Below are 24,509 nucleotides of genomic sequence, written 5' to 3'. Positions count from 1 at the left end.
GCAGCATCACTGCAAAGCATTTTGGCACCGAGTTAAGCACCACAATTCAATAATTTGTAGGAAATGACACACGCTCTCTGTGAGCTAACTGAGACCACATAACCCTCCAAAATATGTCACTGATTAAAAATCATAATATCATAGAGGACATGAAAGAACAGGTGTGGATCAATTCTGATGTGTGTTTGATTCGCAGTTTCGTTAACTACCTTGTTTTCCACACAGTAACTCCCAGGTGGGAATCAACTTCAAAACCGCAGTCCTAATTGCGAGCATGTGGCCTTGCGCAGCGTCCAAGGCGCACTTGACTTTTCTTTTCCAAGCTGTCCGACCCTCTGGGCTGGAAGCCCTGGACAGGATTTTACAGCACGTCCATCGGAGGAACACATTTAGCCTATCAGTGAATAAAGGCGCCACACACACCGAATGAAGGATTTAACAACTGTTTATAAGCAGAAAACATATTTCACGTCTCATACGGGACGTATAAAGCCAAATGCCCTCATTTTCACGGCTACACACAGTTTATAGTGAGTTTGTCGTTCTTATTGTGCTTTTTTCCTCATATCTGCTTTTTTTTCTGAAGGATTGCTATATCATTCGTTCTTTTCAAACCCTCCAGATCTCAATTGTCGTATAAACAACAAGGTGGATCTGAATCTGACAGGCGCGTCTCTTCAGCCCGGACCAAACCAAACCAAGACCGTCAGCTGGGAGGGAGATGCTGCTGGCAGGCTGGCAGAAGGTCCTGACAGGGCCCCGCGCCTCTCAATGCGGGCTGTCTGCTCTTCTTCATTAATTAGAAAGCCAAGCAAACAGACTGTAGAAGCTCCGTTGAGCCAATCTGAATTTGTTTTACTATGATGGGATGTTAAACGTGTCAGCCAGTGAGTCTATAAAGTAGCTCCTGAGTCCTAAGATTGAATTTTAGCCTATGGAATGAGATAATTTCACTCGTTCAGTGAATTATTTTTAATTTCCCTGCATGAACACTATGCATCTTATTTCATTCAGTGCCTTTTACATTTTAAATTTGACATGTTAAAGCTTTTTTTCAGACAGAATACATTAAAATACTTTTTCTTTTTGTTTAACCCCATGTTTGGAACAATATCACAATACACCAGAGCTCTCAAAATAACACATTTTAAGCCAAGAATATGTTTTCATTCAGTGTAAATGTAGTCTCAACAGCTTCGTGCCGCAGAGAGTCCAGTGTGAGCGAATCCATTTTAAAGTGGTAGAATTTGTTTCCTTGATTAGACTATTAAGCCCCCAACAACTGACAGGACATCCGGGATTGGACAAGTAATGAAAATTAACTTGATGGCGCGTTAACCTGAAATCAGTCATTTTAAACACTACATACACATGTTCACGTCCGTGCGTAATTTACAATGCAAATGGTTTTGTTGACTCTTGGCAGAGTTAAAAACAAGACTCTGGGCTCGGTGACAATGCACCTCTTAATCAAGATGTTGTCCTTTCAAATTTCTCCTGTGTGTCAGACCCGTGGGTTAATTGAACTGTAGGATGGAAAAAGGTTAGAGAAACACTGGAACTGTAGGTTCATTAACTGTTGTAACTCAATCCTTTGGAAAATAAGAGTAGCTTTCATGTGTTTCCTGAAACAAATACTGAAGTCCCTACAGGGAAATCAAACTCATCGAAGAAGAATGTTGATAGGTTGTTGCCTTTATATTGTTCCTTCAATACAAGCAAACGACTTGCCTGCGCGTCATCTTAAAAAATCTCATTCATACTGGATATAACATCTGCAACGATTTAGGGGAAATACATGATTTCAACGCCTTATTAAACTTCTAACACACACATCTAACACCTGAAAGAAAATGAGCATGATCCAAAGTTGCCTTATTGGACTTTTTTATTGAGATCCTGGAGTCTTCTCGGTCTGTAATTATTATTATAGAAAATGAATTATACAACCGCAATAACGCAACTTTAGAAGTGCTTCGGTGTAAATTTAAATGCAGTCCTCTCTAACCCCTGTGAGGTCACATGGTATTGTCACCAAACGTCAGACACGCTTCACCTGTCTTTGTTTTAGTCGTCTGGTTAAATCAGCTGCTCCGCCTGCAAAAAAAAGGACTCTGTTTATTGTAACAAACAGATTCCCTATAAATTAGCATCCTGGAGGACTTTGTCAAATCAAAACCACGTGTTAGCAAACATACAGCCTTCTTGAATTAAAGCTCATCCCCAAGCTGCCCTCTATACAACCTCGAAGAAAGAACGTGCGTATTGGATTAACCCCAGTCTAATTACAGCGTGCGTCCTCTCCATGGTTTGCCATTTAGTCAGTCGTATCATTTGCAAATTAGGTACGTATTAATGTGGGTACTAGATCTAAATTATGTGGGACGAATTGTGGTGATACTGTTGGAACATTTTACATCTTGTAGGTCTGTTTGGTATCTGACTTCAGTGCGTAAAAATATGTCTGCACCAGGATAAACCCAAAGGCGAAACATAAAAAATGCTCATTTTCCATTAAAACCTCGTTACATTTTGTACTGATAAAGAGCTTCCATGTGTTTCTGACAGTGGTGTTTGTTGTCAGCTGAGCTTTAATAGGTAAAACAATCCCATTCAGAGGCCACCGGGTTTGCGTGGCCTGCTGCGCCATAATGCTCGGCACAAGCCCTCCAATGATTGCTAAATACCAAGTGTTTTTTGTCAATATTAGCTGGACTACTTGGGGGGGAAGTTTATAATTGGACACGTGTTTTTTCCTTCTTTTTGTCATTTTGGAGATCAACTGATCCCTTTGTAATACGTTTTTAAAGCAATGAACGATCTACGAGGAGGGGTAAAGAGTTCTTAAGAGCTCCCTTTCAGTCTTTAGAATTGTCCAGAGCAACATGGAGGCCCTGGAAGTAGGCTATTTAATCCAGGAGATGTGCCCATGAGGCTGACACACTGCAGATATTAAGGCACATGCAGGTAGGCAGTCACCAATCTATCCACGAAAAAAAACCGGCTCTGTGTTGGTCATCACTTCTACCTAGAAAAGAAATATAATCATTTTATTTTACTTTTTAAAATATGGAGGACATTCTCTTTGACTTCGACCAGGATGGCAACACAGATTTTGCATTTTGGGGACAAATGGATCAAAACTTCCAGTTTCCGACCCAGCTGGACACCTTCCTGTTAGACTGCACCGCAGCCACTGGCCAGCTCTCGCCCTGGTCCTCTTTCGGCTGTCAGTCCATGTTCCCGGACGCACAGCTGACCTTCACCGACCTCGACGTGCAGTCACCGGGCGCGAGCGTCTGCGCTGAGGCCGAAACTTCTTCCGTGGACGAACCCTTGGATATCAACAAGCGCAGGGCGCGGCGGCTGGTGTCCCATCAGCCCTACAAGGTGCAGCGGCATGCCGCCAACATCCGGGAGAGGAAGAGGATGCTGAGCATCAATTCCGCCTTCGAAGAGCTGCGCTGCCACGTACCAACGTTTCCCTACGAGAAGCGGCTGTCGAAGATAGACACTCTGAGACTGGCCATAGCCTACATCGCCCTGCTGAGAGAGATCCTCATGTCAGGCTGCGACCCCAAATCCTACGTGGACGAGTGCATGAAGAACGGCTACAAGAATCAAACCAACGCCATTTGGAACACAAGTGGTGAGCTGATCACCCTCATTAGCAAGTCCTAAAACTGCCAATAACTATTGATTGTCTAAAGTTAAATAGATGAAATTAATTAGACTAATCACCATGTTCAGCCCAGCCTCAGTCAATTAAATGTGTTGACACCAACATTAATTATGACATTATATATTTTTAATTAATTATTTTAAAATAAAATTAAAAGATCATGCCTCTTTTTGCCAAGTGCTTGGACACTCTTTCAAGATAAATAGTATAGGTAATAGATTTAGAACATATATATTATAATATAATGTATTGCAAGCTGCTGATTGTTATATTTATTTTATATTTAATCCACATCTACATGACAAGAAGCTTTGAATAAAACATAAGCTTGTCATAAACTCACCAAAACATAAACTACCTGATCTTCAAAACTTCAATAAGTTTTTGCTGATCAGTCAAATATACTTAAGAACATAATCACATACAGTAGAAGTTTACATTTACAGTGGACAGTATATTATGAATGCACAGAGAAATGTTCCATTTACTGTCTGCAGCTCATGAGAATCACAGAAAGGCTTTTAATGGTTAATTAAAATTGAATCCGTTTTTCATCAGACAGAAAGAAAGACTTGTCGTTATTCAAAGCAATCCCATAAAGCAAATGTCATTTAAAGCAGCTTGTTGTGTGTTCGCTGCACACTTTCATCCCCAGGTGTGTTTCCCTCGGGCATTCGCTCTTAAACGGGCCTCATTTTACCAAAACATAAGCACTTGTATTCTTATTGCCTCCGTGCACTTAACTAAATTCTGTGGGAATCTGCTCTGAAGCCTCTTTATGGGGTCATTCAGATGTAAGTGTGCCCTCATTCTTAGGCCCAGACCTAGGACTTGTTAAACAGTCATTAAAATGTATCAAAACTTATTGTTGTTTGTCCTGCTTTTGTCTCCTTCTGAACCCATGCTCCCCCTACCCCCCCCCTCCCAGATCTGACAGCCCGCCTCTCTTGGATAAAGTGGGATTAACTGAGGAACATGGGGCACCCCGAGTGTGGAGATTGCAGCGGGGAAGTGTTCCTCACATGACAGAGCCGACTGATCGACATCTGCAGACTTCTCACCGGGTCACACACCTCAGGCTTTCTCAAACCCCATCCACTCTTTCGTCCACCGTGGCTTTTAATATTCTAATTTATTGTCGACTGGTAATTGAGAGCCATTGTTTCTGGGGGCCTGGGGAGGGAAAAGGGGGTTGTCATTGTTTACCCGAATGGATGGCACTTGTCACGGGGAGAGAGGGGCACGCTGGCATGAGACTGAATGGACTTCCAGGAGGCTCATACTTCTGCATGTAGCGCTGAAGTGTTATCTGGACTCTCGCTCATTAGTCCGCGAGTCGATGTGTTAAAAAAGAGCCTTGATCATGTAAATGAGACGACGGGCACGAGAAGCAGATCGGTGCGATGTGCTTCAGCACGTCAGGTGCTGTTTCCGAGGATGGCAGTAAGGCTGGTAGTGTACTGTTAGTTTCACTCGCAACCTCTATCATCTGTTCTATTATTTATTTATTTATTTAAGTCTAATTATTGCTTATTTATGACAAAGTACTTGTAATCCATTGTTGAACATGTGTTTCAGCATACTGTAATTATTTGTTGTTCTGTAACTCAAATGTGTTTATACTCCATGTTTTGTGAAAGTGTCATGACAGAAAGGCTCACACTACAACTTTCTGGGATAATTTCACGTATTTTGTAAACACTGATATCCATAAAGGTGAGATCATAAAAATTTTCCACTATGGTTTTTTATTTGTGTGTTAGATTCCTTAATGTCATCTCAGTCCTGGGATGATCCTCCTTCTGTTCTTGGCCTGTTGGCATTACACATTAAATTGTGACAAATCAAAATCACTCTTAGGTTTGGATGAATGTTCCTATTCATAGCAGCACTCAGTTCAACCAATGTCTTATTACACAAATACCATGAATTTAGTCAGCAGTTTAGAACAGCAGTGAGTCCAGGTGGAGAGCTCTAGCGGTCACATGACCTGGATCAGTGAAAAGTGTAACAGGTGTCCTTGCTCAAACTGAGTTTTATTCCCAGCCAAATCTTAAAGCATAGCTTCACAATTTTCAAGTCTGTCTTAAAACAGTAGTCAGGTGCCTGAGTGAACATTGAAATAGATTTTGATCGTCTCCAAATGCACTAACAATGTAAGTGATGAGGGACAGCAGTCCTCATTTTGAGCAAAAATGTATTTAAAAGTTTATCTGAATCATCTATGAGGCTTCAGCCGTCTGAGGTAGTCAAATCAAGCGTGTACCTTACAGTTTCAGCCTTGTTAGTAAAATAAAATCCTCTTTGTGTCATGGTGGACGGCGTTTTACTGTTCAGCTGTGGTGGTAGAATAGCGACAAAAAGAGGGAATTTGGCACCAAAAAGACTGTAACTTTAAAAGATATCGACTTTATTTGACTAATTTTCACGGCTGAAGCTTCATATTAGCTTCAAATAAACTTTTAAACACATTTTTGGTATGGTATTTCCCCCCATCACTTCCATTGAAACTGCTTCATTATTATGACGGGATCTGGTCAGTATGAACAGGAAGAATAATTAAAGCAAGAAAAACATCTGTCAATGTTCATTTGGGCACCTGACTGTTGTTTTAGGACAGACTTCAAAAATTGTGAACCAGTCCTTTAAAGACATTCTTAAATTGGATTTATAGTAGCTAAATGGATACATAACTGTGAAGAATATTGTAGGGGTGTCAGTACTGAAATGAAACATACATACAGTGATTGTGTTATTGTTACTTAACTTGGACGTTTCACTGTGCAGAATGATGTCCTGAGTTTGACATGAGAAGGTTTTTTTTCTTTTTTTTTTTAAATTCATCTGCTGAAAGGGGAACTTTTCTCTGAGAGCATGATTTTGTGACATCACAATTAGTTTGAAGCAACATAAAACATGAAATCTCCAGCATACATACAGACGAGTGACAAATTAAAGGAAAAACTGGTCCAGGTCTGAATGCTTGACCCCTACAGTGAGAGGATCCAGTGGCTCTGTTATGTTGTGGGCGGCATTTTGCTGACATGGTTTTGGTCCACTTGTCCCCTTAGAGGGAAGGGTCACTGCAAATCAATGCAAAGTTGCTCTGAGTCATGGCCTTTATCCTATGATGAATCATTTCTATCCTGATGGGAGTGGTCTCTTCCAGTATGACAATACCCCGATTCACAGGGCATGAGGGGTCACTGAATGGTTTGATGAGTATGAAAATGATGTGAATCATATGCTATGGCCTTCACAGTCACCAGATCTCAACCCAATCTAACACCTATGGGATATTTTGGACCGACGTGTTAGACAGCGCTCTCCACCACCATCATCAAAACACCAAATGAGGGAATATCTTTTTGAAGAAATCATTCAATGACCCCTTTGTCATCCGTCTGTGCATCAAGAATGGACTTTTCAGTGAAGTAGGAGACGTCTTCTGTGTATTGTGAGTTTTTGCATTTTAAATACATTCTGGGCTTTTGAATGAGAGAGAAGAGGCAGATGTTACAAGGTCATTGAACTTTTTTTTCTGAAAAAAAAAACCCAACAAAAAAACAGCACATCAGACATATAAATGTTATTCCAAGCAGAGTATTTTAATATGTTTGGATGAGATAGTCAAGATAATTATGAGTAACTGTAGTGAATCACTGGGTAGTAACATGAGAAGAGCTCATTTAATGTATTACATGGAAAAAGAACAATAATTGTTCCGGTATATAGCTACCTCTTTTTTGTCCTCACACATACCAGTGTAGCACCGCATCTAAACCACAAAACTGTCAAATCAGCCTCCTCACATGACTGGCAGTGTCAGTAAGATGGTGACACTACATAGCACAGCTGATATATAAATCTTTTTTTTTTTTTTTTTTAACAGTGTAGTTTTTCATAGCTTGAGCTTTTCTCTCAACAATTCACAGATGCTGCTCCAGGTGTGCTAGTTAGATGTGTAAAACAGGCGAAGGGAGTCAACAACACACCCATTCTTCTTTTGCACATGTAATTTTAGTGCCACTAATGGAGCCCTTAGGAAACAATTAAGAAGCAGCAACGTTATGAGACCTACACTGCGACATAGCTTATGGGTGATGTATAGCTGATGAATTTCTGGTTTGGGACTTTCAGTCACAGCAAATTAAAAATGGGTCCCTAGTTACTCTGGAGACTAGTGTAATGAGATTTAACCTCTCTGTTGAAGTTACTTGCAATTATATGTTAGTACAGGTTTTTTAAGATAGAGTGAATGAAAGAAAAATATTGTATTAGTACTTAGCAAAACATTTTTTTTAAATTAAATCCAATAAGTAGATTCTTGGGAGCAAAAGTATGAACATTTCAATCAATAACTTCTATTCAATCCCTCTGTGTGTGTGTGTTTTCAAGCACTGTAGTCATTCACTGCTCTTACAGGTGTCACAGATGTTGCCTTGACTCCTTTACCAACTGTACACCTGTTTAATGTAAATGTAGCAGGATGTGGTAGTACATATGAAATATCATTCATATACTGAAATTCAGCAGGTTGAAACTCACAGAGTTTGGATGTAATTTGTAAGCCTTATAATGGTAGCAGTGACCTTTGTGGCACTCTGATGCTCAGTTAACCCTGGGTCCCCCTAGTGGTATTAGTTGGTCAAATCTATTTCTTCATGTGTTAAGTTTCTGATGATTTGTGTGGGAATCAATAGCTTCAGGAGCAGAACTTTAATAATGTTGTATCAATAACTATCATGAGAAGTTCTGATATATGTCAAAGTCCACCTCAACTCAAAAATATGCTTTGCTAATTGTTACTTTACTTGGATTTTTTAGCTTCACAGAGCAGAATAATGTATGTAGAGGGGGAAAGTTTCTCTTTTCTTACCTTAAATCTGAGTTTAAGTCTTGGAGCTACGAGCATGATTTGTGACACTGATTGGCTTACAGTTTTGGAGCCAATCATGGTTCAGTATGCAACTTACACAAGTGTAATGTGGAAACTTGAATCCTCCAGTGCACAAACACTGAGAATAAACTTTACAGTGAAGATGGAGACATCTTGTATCCAACAGTTAAAGTCTTGAAATAAAAAAAAATATTTGCATATTCATAGATTTTTCAATGAGGTTGATGGAGTAGATGTCATTTTAAGATTTTTTATTGAGGTAATTGAACCTATTTGTGGGGAAAACCATATCAAATCAAACATTTTTAAAGATTTCATTTAAAAACATGTCTGGAGGGGATCTTTAAGCTCTGTGTCTGTAGTAATTCAGATAAATTCCAGCTGCACATATCACAGATGCAACTCTGCTTATGAAGTGTATGCCCTAAAAATTAAATCAGTGAAATAATAACTACAATGAATAATTATTCATAAATGAGACAAAATCATTCTTTTATAATGAAACACAAATTACATAACTACTTGACACTACTTTTTCTAGTCATCACTGTGGGATCTTGACCCATCAAAAACAGCTCTGAATACCATTTGGATGAGATATGATTCAGCCACGGGGAAAATTTTGGGGGCCAGAATGAGTAAGATTCTTCCCGTCTGTGGACTGCATCAGCCTCTATAAGCATTGAGACAGTTTATTGATTTAACATCCGGCAGACTTACACTGACAAACACTGTGAGGCTGTTCTGCCATCGGCCAGCAGGTGTGTTTATCATGTTAGTGTTATTTTGGATTTCTGGACTTTGAGCTTATAATTAGTGCATCACATCCTGCTGGAAAAATTTAGAGTTTGTAAATTGTTTGTGGATGGAAAAGATTTCCAACAGTCCTGTCAGAAGGTCACAGATCTCTCAAATCTAATTCGATATTTCTCAGATACACAGTAAATCTAATGTCACATGAATGTATGACTAAGGGTTTATACCAAAATGTAGGGAAAAGACTCATGTGGTGCAAGGATCTCTAAAAGGCCCTGAGTGTAGCCCACATTTGTCTTTGGATAAAAATATCAAGCAACACAAACATTGTTGTATAAAGAAAATAAATAAAGTTGTTGCTCTGCTTATTTCAACTCACCAGAGGTACAATGTGGCACTGTGGGGTCAGACAATGAGAGAAAGATAAATATACACTCCCACAGCTACAATATAAATCTCCATGTCCATGTGGTGGTATGATCTTTAGTACCATCTCTGCACTTTTCCATTCACCTGCCACTGTCGACCAGCCAAACTTACATGGAACGATAGGAGGTGACTCATAACTTCAGACCTGAGTGGGAAGGTCTTTCTACCAAGAAACAGACACTTGATGCTCAAAGATGCATCATTTAAGTTTGCTCCATATGCTGCGTCTTGGATGTAGAACAACCCTTTAACAGTAATTCCCATTATGCAGATGGATTGTCTCATTACTGACCATGCTGATCTTTATTTTGTTGAATTTGCTCCTTTTGCAATGGAATAAAGTTAAAACAAAAAGCCTTAAATGGCAGCAACCTGTCTCAAAAGGGCTGTTTTCCTTTGCTTAACCTAATAACCTGAGCACACAGCTCAAGATATTTTGTTTAACTATTAGTCCTCTGCTACCAAATGTATATTTTCTTGTCAAAAGTAAATTAAGGTAAATACAGAGGCAACATTAAACAAGATTATTGTGTAAAAATACGACTGGTGCTCTTTTGGATGTCTAAACTACCCTTCAAGCTCCTGACAACTGACAATATGCAAATAAATTGCATGTAAACATGGTCATAACAAAACCCACAGTGAAGTACATGCACATTAAGAACAGTGTAGTAGAAAAAAGTTCAAAAAGATCAAATAAACATTAATTTAAATTTCCCACTCTGCTGAAATATATTCATTCCAGTTTCAGTTGTGTGTCAGTCTAGGCGAAGTGTTCTGAGGATTGGACTCTTGTAAGTGCTTTTTTACTGTTTCTCTTGTTTCTGGGTAGCTACTGTTGTGCTGTGTATAAAAGGCTTAGACGTAACTGCTCACTGTGTTGTTTCTGACTCATTAGCACTTGCTTTCCTGCTTTATTTTGCAAGTTCCAGGGAGCTATTAGCCATCACACCTGTATTGATAAGTGTTTACGTACGTGTTACCTGTGGGTGGCAGTATAACATCTGCACATAGCATGATGATACAGAAGGTACCATCAGGCTCAGGGAATGTGGTACTATGGGGTGTACAATAAAATAACTAGCCTAGCTAGCATGAAGTTCCAACCTTTATAAGTTTTTATTACTTTGAAATATTGAACATTACAATGCTCACTCCAATGTTTTGCTAATTTTGCTGAGTAGTGCGCGCTGCTAACAATCAGTTAATCCATTTATAGTTGAGTGCATGTGCTACCACGTCGCATGAAGATGGAGCTTGAGTTAAGACCAGCGAGTCTACCTGCGCAAGTCAATGCACAACGCACAAGGAAACCAAGAAGGCACTCAGCTGTAAAAAGTACAGACTACCGTCCATATTGTTTATCTTATCACTGTGTGTCTCTATTTCATTCAGACTACACTCCATTTCTTTTCCACAGTAAGAAACCCATCGCTCCAGTCCTCCGTCCTCTGCAGAGAGTCAGCAGCACACTCGTTGTGTCTTTCTCAGTTGGCTAATGGAACTGCAGGTCTGCAGTCAACAAGGCAGACTTCATCCAGGCCTTTGCCACCCAGGCTTCACTCCACCCTTACCACATGTCTTGACAGCCTCTACCCTTTCCTCTACAGGCCTGCACATGCTGCACCCTCCAATCCCTGGTTGTCTGGGTCGCTACGCAGTGAACGGACCGAGCTCAGGGCAGCAGAGAGGATGTGGTGCAAAACCAGAGACCCAGTCGTCCTAACTAAGTATCAGTCTCTTTATCCTCATTCTCAAATACTGTCACTACTTGCAAAACCACACACTACTTGGACAAGATTAGTTCCACCACCGACTAACGTACACTGTTCTCCACTTTCTCCATCTTATCTACTATTCAAAGCTTTGATGCCATTAGTCGCCTTCAAGGCAACTAATGGATTTGCACCCTCCCACATTAACTCACTCATCAGGCTGTATGTCTCCTCCCATCCAGTCCGGTATGCCAGTGAACAACGTCTGGTAATACCATCACTGAATGGTAAGAAATCACAATCCAGACTCTTCTAGTTTGTGGTTCTGCGATGGTGGAATGAGCTACCCAGCTCCACACGGTCTGCTGACTCCCTTGGTGCGTTCAAGAAACGCCTGATAACTGAGCTCTTCCGTGAACACCGCAACACTTGAGTCCCTTTAACTTTCAGCACTTTGTGTTATGCCCTAGTAGCCTACTGGTTAAGACGCATGCCACACAACTGCAATGTCTGGTGTGATTCCAGCAGTGGACCTTTGATGCATGTCAACCCCAAATCTCTCTCCCCTCTAAAAAACGTTCTTGACCGTTGCACTACTTTCTTGTTGTTTCTTATCTACTTACAGGTGTTTTTTACTTGGATAATTAAAAAAACAAACAAAAAAAGCTACTTCCTTGCTTGTAAGTTGCTTAGGATAAAAGCATCTGTCAAATGTTAACGTACTTAGAGGTTTTACAGGTAAATATTTAGAGAGAATTCAATGACCGATAATAAAATACATATTCAATCATTTACATCCATCACCTTTTTAACCTATTATTTGCCATGTTGCCATGGCTCTAAGAGCTTAAAAGCAAGTTTATACAGTACCTGTAACTCATGTAACTGATGAAAGGCTGACACCTCATAGAGGAGGGAAAGCTTTTCATATCATAAACCAACATGGAGCATCCTTAAGCACGTGTTACGAAACACACTGAGAATCCAATTTGAAAACAAACATCTGCCCTTCTCAAAAAAAAAACAAAAATGGTGACTCCCTAGAGGACTTGCACCCAGCGCTCATCACCATGGTGACCCGGTGTGTTGGCACTTTAATAGCTGTGAAACTCCAGTTAAATAGCTCACCTGCTTTTCTCATTACAGCTCCTCTTCACAAGACCACGCTTCTAGCCTCAGAGCTAATAACTCAGATCACAGTGTGTGGAGGAAAAATGTGGTGTCGTCTTTACAATGTGTCCCAGGGGTCTACGCTCAAGGGCCCTGAACAGTGGGGGGCCTTGCATTTGAAGCCTTCTCGGATGAGCACTGGAACATTCAATAATTTCCTCCTCGGATTAGATATACAGCCCTCCTGGTGAGCAGGGCAAACACACGACATGGAGAGAGATAAACACTGTCAGCTTTGCGGGTTTTCTGAGGTGTTAGGAATGTGAGCTAATAGGGCTATCAGGGTTAGCAGTGAGATTAAATTGTTTTATACAGTTTAGCAATATTGTTTAAGGGTGAAAATACTACTACGTTACATTTATCAAAGTCTAATTGAGCAACACAATCAAGATTTATTGTCCTGCAGCTTCAGGATAAACTAACAGTCCAGAGCTGAGGATATTGTTGGTGACACAGGTGACATTGAGGGAGTGACAGTGGACTGCAAATGCCACCCCTTTGTTGACATCCGGTGATCTTCACCCTACTTGTCCTAGCTCAATCAGCAGAATCAACAACACTACTGTTTGCCCAGCCTCCCTTGCACTGCCTCCCCCGGTCTGCCTGAGCTCAGCCTAACTTTCCTGTAGCCCAGCCCCAGTTAGGCCACCTGGCTACCACATCGCATTGTGAACATGAGCCTACCATCACGCTAACCTTGGCACCAGGGTCACAAGTGCAGCACTAATTACGCTGCATTATTTGTGCAGGAGGCTGCCCCATCAGCACCCGAGTGCACAAGCTCTCTGTCATTTGTTCAGCAAATTTACTCTGACCCTGCCAACAAGACCTGCCCCCCCCCCCCCCCCCCCCCCCCCCTCCTTCTCTCCTGTTTGGCCTGGTTAAAGTTCAGATTCTGGAAGTAGTACATGCATAATGAATATAATTGTGTTATAGCCAACATAATTGCTCCGGCAAACACTGTTTTTTGTAACTGTCAAGTCAATGAAGTGCATTTGAGTTGAGTGTGGGTTGCATGTAGGTTTGTTATTTTGTGCCGTGAGCTCTCTGTTATTGGACTAAACTAAAAATAAACAACATATCGATCTGCACCACAACTAATCCAGCTACTTCATATGAATATATGTATATATATATATATATATATATATATATATATACTAGAGACAATATGTTGGCCAATGTGAGCTTACTGTAGATATATCAGTATAGTTCAGTCTCAATATTCGCTGCTTGATATGTAACAAGAAACTACAGCAGAAAAGCTGAAGTGAACTCAGTATATATCTTGGTCATAATTATGTGATATAACACGTGATATAATTATGTCATTATTTATGGAACAAAGAGAATATTGGCTGATATATCATTATCCAATATTTCAATCTCTCGAATATTGATATATATATATATAAATATAGTTAATTACTTATTGTGTCATGCACAATAGTACATGGCCAGCTCACAAGGACTTAAAAGACACCAAAATACAACCACAGTGGTGAAACATTTTTCAAACACAGACAATCAAAATTTCTTACATTACATTGCAGATAACTGTGTCTTCTGTACCATGCTCTACAAATAAAATAAGCCACACAAAAGCTTCCCTTCCTGAAACACAGGTCCACAGGTTTCTTATAATCATTCATCCAGGAAAACTCATCAGAAATACATATGCAGTATACATATGAATACATACTGCATGACTACTGTAAATGTCATACATTTTTTAGCATCATTTTGATGGACAGTTAGTACTTTGGAACCTTACCTAACAGATACAGTATGTGCCTGAAATGGACACAGTCCTGTATATCATGATTTCTGTTCTCCACGCACATCTTCCATAGAGTGTAAAGCCTTGGAGAGAGCTCTGCACTTCAAAGCTTGGCTTCTTCGTTGGATGGCCATAACTCTACAGGGCAGAGTCAGGTATTGAGCATACAGTTTTTGATGGCGGTGGTGGTGGTGGTGTATGTTTATGTGTGTGTGTGTGTGTGTGTATAGGGGAGGGGGCTATTCTGCCCTATTTCCCCCTCCACCTCCAGATATCAAAGCAAACTCTGACAGTGGGGGTCTCTGGCATCCCGGGCCCCTTTCCACACAGGAGACAAAGCATCGAGCAGCGAGTCTGCATCGTATTAAACAAAGCCTAAATGCTTCAAGCTGTTACACACTCCCCAATGAAACCTTTATGAAAGGGCCCCTAATGCGATTTCAGAAACACCTTGTCATCAGGCCCGGGGCAGCAGAATGGAGAAGTGTGGATATATGAATGAATGGGTTCTTGGTGTTACTGAAGAGTGACTCTATGAGTGTAGGTGCCTATGGTTTTACTGCCCAATATGTACCTCTCACCAATATTGCCTGTTGTTTTATTCACTGTAGAGGCCTCTGCTAAATACAGGCTCTTACTAGAAACACTGCCAGTGTCTGATAATGATAATTGTTTTGTTATTATACATAAATGAAAGCTTGTGGTTGTGCGCTTTGGGATACTGCATCTAGAGAGGAACTTGACTAAGCTATAAATATTTTAAGCAAGAAACAAAAGATGAAAAAAAGATACCACTGTTCTTTTGAAGTTATGTAATCCTGTAAGCGATATCTTGTATCAATTCAACACTAAATTTGGATTGCCATCGAGTCTGCAAGTTGTAATTCAGAGCTGACTTGTGAGTCACATTTTCACAACTTACTGGAAAAGAACTGCGCAATAAAACAGACATGGCGGTTGTTTTTCTCAAACTCTGGGAACAAACCCATTCCTCGGCAAAGAATGTGGTTCATTTAGGAAAACAGCACAATTTATTTTTTTTTATAAAATAAAGGCTAAAAAAACAGTAGCTGAAGTTATTGAGGTCTTGTTTGTCATGGTGGAGTCAAATTTGAACATTTCTAGCATTTAGTATGTTCAAAGCAATATATGTTTCCTTAATAAAAAAAATCTTGGATTGGTTTTGCTGCTGTTTTTACAGAAACAGATCACAGTTACTGCTTGTTAAATCAGATTTGTGCAATACATGTTACTGGGTGTTCTTTGGTCAGTTTACATTGCAGAGTTTGGTAGTGGTACAGATGGCTGCTCTGCAGTGGGGCTACTAGTAGCTTTAAAAGTGATTGCACCGATGGTAATAGACACTGTATTCTGTACAATGAGAACCAGCTGGACCTTTCCTCTGCTGAACATCTTTGGTTCATCTTGAATCACTTTCTAACACACATATACACATATACATACACACACACACACACACACACAGACAGACACACACAAGTGCATTCATGAAAAGCCAGATGTACGTACACTGATACAGCAAATAATCAGGTGATAATATGTACTGTACATGAGTCAAAAACATACACACACACATACACAAGCGCACACATGCATACGCACGCACACATGGCTTTAGATCCTCTTGCCAAGATCATTTGGGGTGAGCCTCACAAATGTTTGTGGCGGTTGAAGTCAAAGGTAACCAGCACATGGACAGAAAAATTCCACTCATCACAGCCTCCAACAAATCATCTCTTCCATAACTTCCCTCACACGTCCGTAACCCTCTCTGTCAGATCAAAGCCTTTGGTGAATCATCACGCATCCATACATTTGCCCTCTTTCCTCTGTTTCTCTGTAGCGTTTTATCCTTCCTTTCTTTTTCTCTTAACCTGTTTTTTATCTTTCAACACCTCTCTGTCTCACTTCTTCAGTCGTTTCTGTTTATGAGGCTGATGTGAAGGCAGAAGGCCATGCATGCAACAAGGACGTGTTTTCACTGATGTGACAGCAGAGAGGATCTGGGCTTATTAAGGGCATGCCCTCGACCCATGTGGAGCTGGTTTTAAAGGTGTCAGACAAGACAGAGGTACGTCATCCTGCTCTGCTGAATTTATGGCCCGAGCTCATCTTTGATCTGAGAGGCAGGTCATTCCTCTCTCTCTCTCTCTCCTCCCTTTGTCTTCCTCTCTCAGGGTCTTTCTGTTTTTCGCTCTCACTTCATTTCGCCGTCTTTGCCTCTCTCTCTCTCTCTCTCTCTCTCTCTCTCTCTCTCTCTCTCTTCCTCCCTTCATCTCTCTCAGGGGATCAAAAATTCCTCTCAACTCCAATGAGCATTGGTTGAGATATACATGAATCACTTACCGACATCCACGGGGCAGACGGGCCAATAACTAGCTGTTGTGGATATTAGAGTCTCTATGTTCACATCAAAGAGTTTTCACTAGCTTAGCTGTTCACTTTTATAGATATAATGTTTTAATATGTAGTTATTATTCCTCTGAAACTATAGATTTTACTCGCCGACTAGAATTAAATAAAATAAAATGTGTATGATCAGGTAGGTTCTGAGGTAGCTTTATATTACTGTGAGGTCAATTTAAACTATTAAGTTAAGCTTTTTCACACACTTTTCCGTTTTCTTCACATTATTTTCACACTATGTTTAGCAGTGAAATACGATCGGGAATGAATTTCAGTCACTTTGAGACTGGGGCAAGCTGTCAATCTCATCATTCGCTGCTTGCCTTTTTGAATAAGCGTTTGCTTATCATTGCCCGGAGCATATACAGTGGATGGAAAAGTGCTGGCCAGGGGCCCCTCTCACTCATTTTCTTCTTGTGAAGTGTGTATGTGGAGCCTTTACCCCGCAGACGCTGTGCAGGATCAGCCTCTCGCTCTGCAAGTCAGAACCTTCTCCCCTGGGCATGGAGGCCTCCTGCAGCTGAGGCAGGGAGCAGAAGGTCATAGGGCATAATCAGGGGAAGTGTGTGTGATTGTGAGCGCTCCTGCCTCTGCATTTTCCTTCTTTCATGCAATGCGCTCGCACATATTTGAACATCGCTTTCATATTTGCATGTGTGAAACATTACTTTCTTTTTTTTTTTTTTTTTTTAAAGAGGTTGTACGAACTACACCAGCAAAATGTAACCACAATTCGACCCTATGCTGAGGCATGCCAGGGGCTGAATTAAGAGCTCTGGCACTGAGTAAGAGAAGTGTGACAGTCACCATTACCAGTGGAACCCAAAACACAAAGCAGACCAGGTTTCCTATGGGCCAAAAGGCAAAAGGAGCTTTCAAGTGAAAACCAGGATGTGTCCCAATACCAAGCGAGCACTCATGGGTTTAAACAATGTTGTGCAACTTTCAGGAGGTACTTGGTTCCACCCCATTTACATCGACCAGTCTCCCCGGACATGTTGAACACACATAACATGGGCAAATGCACTCAAGATACTGTAGTTTGATTATTTTCAGATACTTTTGTTGAACTAATGTGAACGCTGCAGTGTAAATTAGCAAAATTGCTTCCTAATAAGATGCAATTATTCAGTACAATTTGATTAATGATAGACTTTAACATTAACAGTGGAAGCCTTGTTTCCTTAATAATTTCAGGAACATCATTGAATAGTATGTTTTTAAGGGAGGTAACAAAAAAGAAACTATCCTCTCATTTTTGGGTCTCAAATGCATTATTTCTGTATTGTTATATAAGTGTTTTAATTTTTTTTTTTTTTAAATAAGACACAATAAAGCAGATCACACCTCCAGTGTCAAAAAAATTATATTTGATTCAGAAACATCTTGCAAGCAAGAAAAAATTATCTCACGTCACTGGTATTTTTTCTTTCTTTTTAAAGAAAAACTACTAGTAAAATAGTATTTTTGGAAGTGTAGTCCACCTACTTCACAGCATGACAACGATAATGTTAAGAGCCTGGCCATATTCAAAACACAACACACAACAATACAGAGCTACAGAAACTCTCTGGAGGTCAGTCAGCTGATTTAGACAAACTCTGCATTTTGGCAGTGGATAAATTCAGCTCTATAATGTGAGCCACCTGTGAGCGGCTCCGTGTAGGGAAAACATGACATGACAGATGAAGAGGTGGACCGCTGACAAAACGCATGGAGACCGTCCACTGGAGGCATCCGCAGAAACCGGAGAGCTCCTCGGTTAGTTTAAGCCTCCTTCCTGTTTGACTTCCACATTATAGGAGCTGTGAGAGCGTACAGACCTGATTCGATTAAAGATCAAGCGGATAGATTTTCTCCAGCCTGACGAATTTGTGCGTAAATCGCCCTCCACAGAGCACATGCATACACTTCTGTGGGTATTTACTGTACATGGATGGTTTGTGTAGATATAAAGAGCTTTGCAGAAAGTGACTGGACTATGGTTTCAGTCTGATTTAACTGGTAGACAGCTTTTGTCAGCCTGAGTGCTTATGTATCAGAGACTCGTGGCATTGAATATGGTATTCCTCAAGGAAGCATTCTCGGCCCAATTTTGTTTTCATTATATATGCTCCCACTCGGAAACGTTATTAACCGTCAGCATGCCAGTTTAATATTTTTATGCTGATGATACACACTTGTGCATGTCTGTCTCACCAAATGACTCCATTACACTGCCTGTCTTATTGACATGAATGTACGGATGGGTAAAAACTTTTAGAAATTAAATAAGAAAAAAATATGATATTGATGATATTTTAATAGGCCCCAAAACAGCAAGAATGAAACTGCACTCAATGCTTGGTGGTCTTAGCAAACAGATTAGAAGACACATCACAAAGTTGGGAGAGATTTAAATTTTAATTCTCATTTTAACAAGGTCATTAAAACATCATTTTTTTCATCTGAGGAATATCACCAAAGAGAGATGCTGAAATTCTCATTCATGCTTTTATTACCACCTGTTTAGACTATTTTAATTCCCTTTTTACTGGATTACCTAAAAAGTCTATAAGAAAACTACAGCTAGTTGAAAATGCTGCAGACAGAATCTGGACTAAAACAATGAAAATGGATCACATCACCCTACTGCTTAAGACCCTGCACTGCCTACCTGTATCCTTTAGAACTGATTTTAAAGTTCTTTTATTTGTTTATAAAGCTTTAAATGACTTTATTCCTCCCTAAAATCACAGATTTTCTTTCATTTTATGTTCCAGCCAGATCACTAAGGTCCTCCACCGCTTTTCTTTTAAATGTTCCTTATGTGTCCCATAAAAGTACCGGTGAGAATGCCTTCTGTTTTTATGCCCCTAAACTGTGGAAACGCTGCCTCTGATATTAGAATGGCAGCTCTCTCTGTGTTTTTAAAAGGAAATTAAAGATCTATATTTTTGATCTGGCTTTCAATTTGCAGTAATGTTACTGTATAGCCTTAGTTTTTAAGTTTTAATCATTGTTTTTATATTATTCTTATCCCTGGTGTTTATTTTATTTTTATTTGATTTTTTTTAACATGTTGTTGTTGAAATTTTTAGTTTTGCAAAACTCTATTTATTGTTGTCTATTTTTCTTTTTCTTTTTTTGTCAGTGTTGGTTTCATCTTGCTATGTGAAGCACTTTGGGCTGCATTTTTGTATGACAGTTGCTATATAAATAAAGTTGATTTATGGCACACAGAGTTAACGCTCCCAGAATAAATATAATACACATACACTAGTTTACTCACAAGTTTCAGGTTGATGTTTTATTTGAATGCAAATCCTTTCGTTGTAGACAATTTCTATCAGGGAATTATGCTATGAAATTGTATAAATGTCAGTTCATTATTTAAACCACATATTAAGGATTATCAGCAATAATTCAAAATAAAGTAAAGCATCCCAAGAAATGTGGAACAAAAATTTAATTGGGACTATTTTGTAATAACTGAACCCATAATTTGATTTTATTGAGGTTCAACTTCTTATTTCAGCTTAATTTGCTATAATATAAAGAAATGTATTTGGTGCCACTATAGGAAACAAACAAAGGAACAAGCTTTCTTTGCTTTTGACTGCAAATAGGTGACTTGTTTCAGTCATATCGCAGACACATGAAACCATGACTGGTCCCTCCTGCTTATTAACGGACCAAGACGCACACAAGCTCCCCCTCCTGATCTCAAAACCACTCCCCTCCCAACCTCGAAACTATTTAGCATCTGAAACCGGGATAAAGTTTCCAAAAAAGTTTAAGGAAAAAACTTCCTGTGAGAGGAGAAGCATGCCAACCTCCAGTTTTGAACCAGCCTCTTCTTAAGCAAAGGCACAGTTTGAAGCGCAGAGAGAGAGACATCCTGACACTATTCTCCCATCTTTACGGATATTTATACATTTTTTTTTGTAACCACGGCTTCAAAGGTGGACAACGTTTTTTCCTCTCTATCCCTGCATTTCTTCAAGAAAGAAATGGAAGAGGGCTCCAGTTCCCCGGTCTCCCCTGTGGATAGTCTGGTGACCAGCGAGGAGGAGCTGGACAGACAGCAAAAACGCTTCGGGAGGAAGAAGAGACACAGCAAAAAGTCCGGCGAGGACAGCAGCGGCAGCAGCCCGGGTCCGGTGAAACGGGGCAAAAAACAGAGTCCGAGCAGCACTCAGTCGTACGAGGAGCTTCAGAACCAGCGGGTCCTGGCCAACGTCCGGGAGAGGCAACGGACTCAGTCTCTGAACGAGGCCTTTGCGTCTTTGCGCAAAATTATCCCCACTCTGCCATCGGACAAACTCAGCAAGATACAGACGCTGAAGCTGGCCTCCAGATACATTGATTTTCTCTGTCAGGTGCTGCAGAGCGACGAGATGGACAACAAGATGTCCAGCTGCAGCTACGTTGCGCACGAAAGACTCAGTTACGCGTTCTCCGTGTGGAGGATGGAGGGCGCTTGGTCTATGTCAGCATCTCACTAGCACCCAGAGACCTTCACTTACAATGCCGAAGCGGTGGGTACCAGAAGCCGAGAAAAAAATGAATATTACGTATAGTGGTGGCAGTTGCAGACATAGGAGAAATTTAGTTTTTATTCATGAATGGTGGTGAATAAACATAATAAATATTTAAACAGTATGATGCTGTAGGCTGACAAATGATAAGAGGTGAATTCACACATTATAATCTGTATCCTGTGAATTTCCCTCTCAAATTCTCGCTCTTTTCTGAGTTAATTTTCTCCAAAATGTGACTGTATGAGTGGCGGTGATTTGGCCACGTGCCTTGGATTTGGAGGATTTAAATTTATAGCCTGCTGCCATATTTTGATCCGCACAACATAATGTATATTCCAGGCAGTCAAATCCAAAAAAAAAACAGGTCATTACCAAAACATTCATCAGCTGTGCACCAAAAACCATATCTTGATTCAACCTGAGCTGTGCACGCTTTTTTTTTTTTTTTTTTTTTTACGCGTTTGACAGATTTCACCACGAGGCCTCAGCATCTTCTGCGCCCGGATGCTGCTGCGCGCGGGCTCTTGGTGACAACTGATCCACCGGTTTACTTGTAGATAACGTTTCAAGATCCCACGAGGATCCAGTCAAAATCTAAAAAGTTCAGTTCAGGAGGTGGGAAAGGGAACAGTGTATTTATTTTGAGAACATTTGGCGGAGTGAAGTAGGCGGATTAATACAAATAATAGTTTTGGAACATTTTCACATGCCAGACCAAATGAAGAATACGCCTCGCTGACCAAAAAGGACAACAAGTCGGGTCTATTTTTGACTAGAAGCGCGTTAAATCAGCCAGCTGTGACATTTGCAGTTAATCCTTATTCACAGCATTTTTTTTAATTTTATTATAAACGAGGGGGGGCAAGAAGTGCTGCTTGAGCCGCACCAAAACGCAGCTGTAGTGCCACCACGGGTAATTTATATCCACAACAGAGTGCTTTCCTGTGTGGAGACCGCAGGAATGGGCAGCTCGGCTGGACATAAAAGTTCAAGCCAGTGCAAGACAATAAAAACAGAGGCCCGTATTAACAAGAAGTCAGGATTTGGTCACGTTATTTTGCAGATTTTGCAGCCTGCTTCGCTCGTGTCTAGAGAGCTCCATGATACACTACCTAAACAGCTGAGTGCAAACCTTTTCACCTTTTCACTGGCATGATTTTGAGGGAATAGAAAAAGATGAAGCAAAGTCAAGAAACACTGACTGTCACGGGTCAAATAAAGGTTCAGGTAGAGTAATGTGAGCTGTTTATTCTTGGCTACTTCTTATTAGATGTTAGATTAAAGTTTCCCACAGCGAGAACAGAAAGAAGATGCCACTAAATAATACTTTCCCCATTAAAAACGTAACTAGAAGCAGGGTTTGTTTAGTTCTCCTGACAGTCATAACTGCTCATCAGCGAGGCTTTGTTGTCTTATAAACAGATCTTGGGGCCGTGGGCAGAGAAATAAGCTTCATTATAGTGATTTGTGTAAGCACAGTAAATTTGAAGGTGGCTTATTTTTTTCTCCCTCCAAAAGCCATTCCAGCATCTCTTTAAGCTGTCACTTTAATTTCCAGTTCAATTGACCTGCGTGGAATGTAAAAGAAAACAATAAAGGATTGCCTTTAAGGATGATCATGGCCTTTAACCCCTCTCCTCTTTTTCTTCCTCAAAATACGTGACATACACAGAGATGAATGTGTTCCACATTAAAAGACATTATTAGGCCTCGTTTTTAATGGAATAAAATGGGTGAAATCACTAAATGGGGTTATTATTCATAAAATTGAAAAACGTCAGTAAATAATAGCCTGAACAAATCGTGACCTGAGTGAACTCGGTGATATATTTCAATAATAACTCTGGGCTTAATGTTGCTTTGAGGAATTACATTTTTATTGTTTTAGGACTGTCCACTAATCGAAATAAAAACGCGTGAATTTACTCAGGTGCTTCAAACTAAAGCTTTTCTGTTGCCATATGGTTTTACTCAGCTCAGTGGCTAATAATTGATTCATTAATGACTTCCCGAATGCTAATCGAGCAGTGAATGTTAAAAAAAAAAAACACAACACACAGTGCCATCCACCCCCCCAAAAAAACAAAAAAATAACAACAACCCAAAATCAATATGCGTCATGAGTTTTCTGTAACCTATTTATATGCTTCTGAACACAATATAAATCATTTTACTTATATTTATCTCTGTTCTTCCTTTACAGACTGTTTACTTTTACAAAGTATGAAGACCAAAATGGATTATTGAAGAACCCATCGACCTCAAAGGCATGGCGGAGAGACGTAATGTGACCCACAACTACAAACTCTCGGGGAGTGTGTGTGTGCGTGCTTGCGCGTGCGTCTGTGCGTCTGCGTCTGTGTGTGTGTGCGTGCGTGTGTGTGTGTGTGTGTGTGTGGATGCAGATTCATCACACTGCTTCTGACTGTCTGGAGCTGTTTGTGGCAGTGAGGAGGGGAATAAAAGACACAGCCCTGATGTTATAGCTCGGATTTACGGCCTCTAAGCCATCCTTTAACCGCTTAAGAAGGAGATATATTTTGTTTTTTTTCAAAGACTTTAAACCAAAGTATAAATAAATATATATATATAAATATATATATATGAATGAATGCATATTGTACCTACCTGTGTAAGTACGCCTGTAGCCTGAAAAGGGACCAATGCAATTTAGCGTCATTCGCTGCATGGATTTATTTCATCGACTTTCTTTAGCAAGTCTCCAAACTCCGTCCAATGTACATTTTTTTTTTTTTTTTTTGGCTTATTTATTAAAACACATATTTTTGAACGAAATGTAGTTCTTCTGTTTATTTGTGTAGCAGCTGCAACTGTCAGCTGAATAAACTGCAATAAAAATCAGTTTCAAGTTTCTGGTTGAACTGAGATGAAAATGAAGAGTTAAAGCAAAGAGTGAGGGCTGGATGGTCCTTCAGAGCTGCTAGAGATCAGCTAAAAAATAACAACACCATTTTTTTTTTTTTTTTTTTTTTTTTTACAGCTGGGTGTGAGAATTTGCACTTTTCCTCTCCTCTCCTCTTGTTATGGAAAGAAAACGCCGACTTAAAGAAAAAACGACCATAAAAAAATACAGCTTCATTAACAGTGGAGGAAATTCGAGCCAGTT

General features: G+C 40.1%; 2 protein-coding genes across 2 annotated transcripts; both read left to right on the top strand.

The window, feature by feature from the left end:
* The first annotated feature begins 2,002 nt into the window (after nt 1-2,002).
* On the top strand, nt 2,003-5,448 carry LOC137192088 (pancreas transcription factor 1 subunit alpha). Its single transcript, XM_067602614.1, has 2 exons — nt 2,003-3,649; nt 4,611-5,448. Exons 1-2 carry the CDS (start codon nt 3,070-3,072, stop codon nt 4,646-4,648), a joined length of 618 nt encoding a protein of 205 aa, XP_067458715.1. The 5' UTR covers nt 2,003-3,069; the 3' UTR covers nt 4,649-5,448.
* Nucleotides 5,449-20,619: 15,171 nt separating this feature from the next.
* twist2 lies at nt 20,620-24,268 on the top strand. The gene is made up of 2 exons (XM_067603113.1): nt 20,620-21,379; nt 23,586-24,268. Exon 1 carries the CDS (start codon nt 20,852-20,854, stop codon nt 21,344-21,346), a length of 495 nt encoding a protein of 164 aa, XP_067459214.1. The 5' UTR covers nt 20,620-20,851; the 3' UTR covers nt 21,347-21,379; nt 23,586-24,268.
* Nucleotides 24,269-24,509: the final 241 nt, after the last annotated feature.

Source organism: Thunnus thynnus, chromosome 11 (assembly GCF_963924715.1).
Source record: "Thunnus thynnus chromosome 11, fThuThy2.1, whole genome shotgun sequence".
NCBI lineage: Eukaryota > Metazoa > Chordata > Actinopteri > Scombriformes > Scombridae > Thunnus > Thunnus thynnus.
Note: the sequence above shows the minus strand (reverse complement) of the source record. Positions and strands in the feature narration are given on the sequence as shown.

Bases quoted from the DNA above. Each gene is read 5' to 3' on its own strand.
- twist2 (XM_067603113.1), top strand. From the start codon at position 20,852: ATGGAAGAGGGCTCCAGTTCCCCGGTCTCCCCTGTGGATAGTCTGGTG.
- LOC137192088 (XM_067602614.1), top strand. From the start codon at position 3,070: ATGGAGGACATTCTCTTTGACTTCGACCAGGATGGCAACACAGATTTT. The intron at 3,650-4,610 runs GTGAGCTGATCA...CCCCCCTCCCAG, and splicing joins CGCCATTTGGAACACAAGTG to ATCTGACAGCCCGCCTCTCT.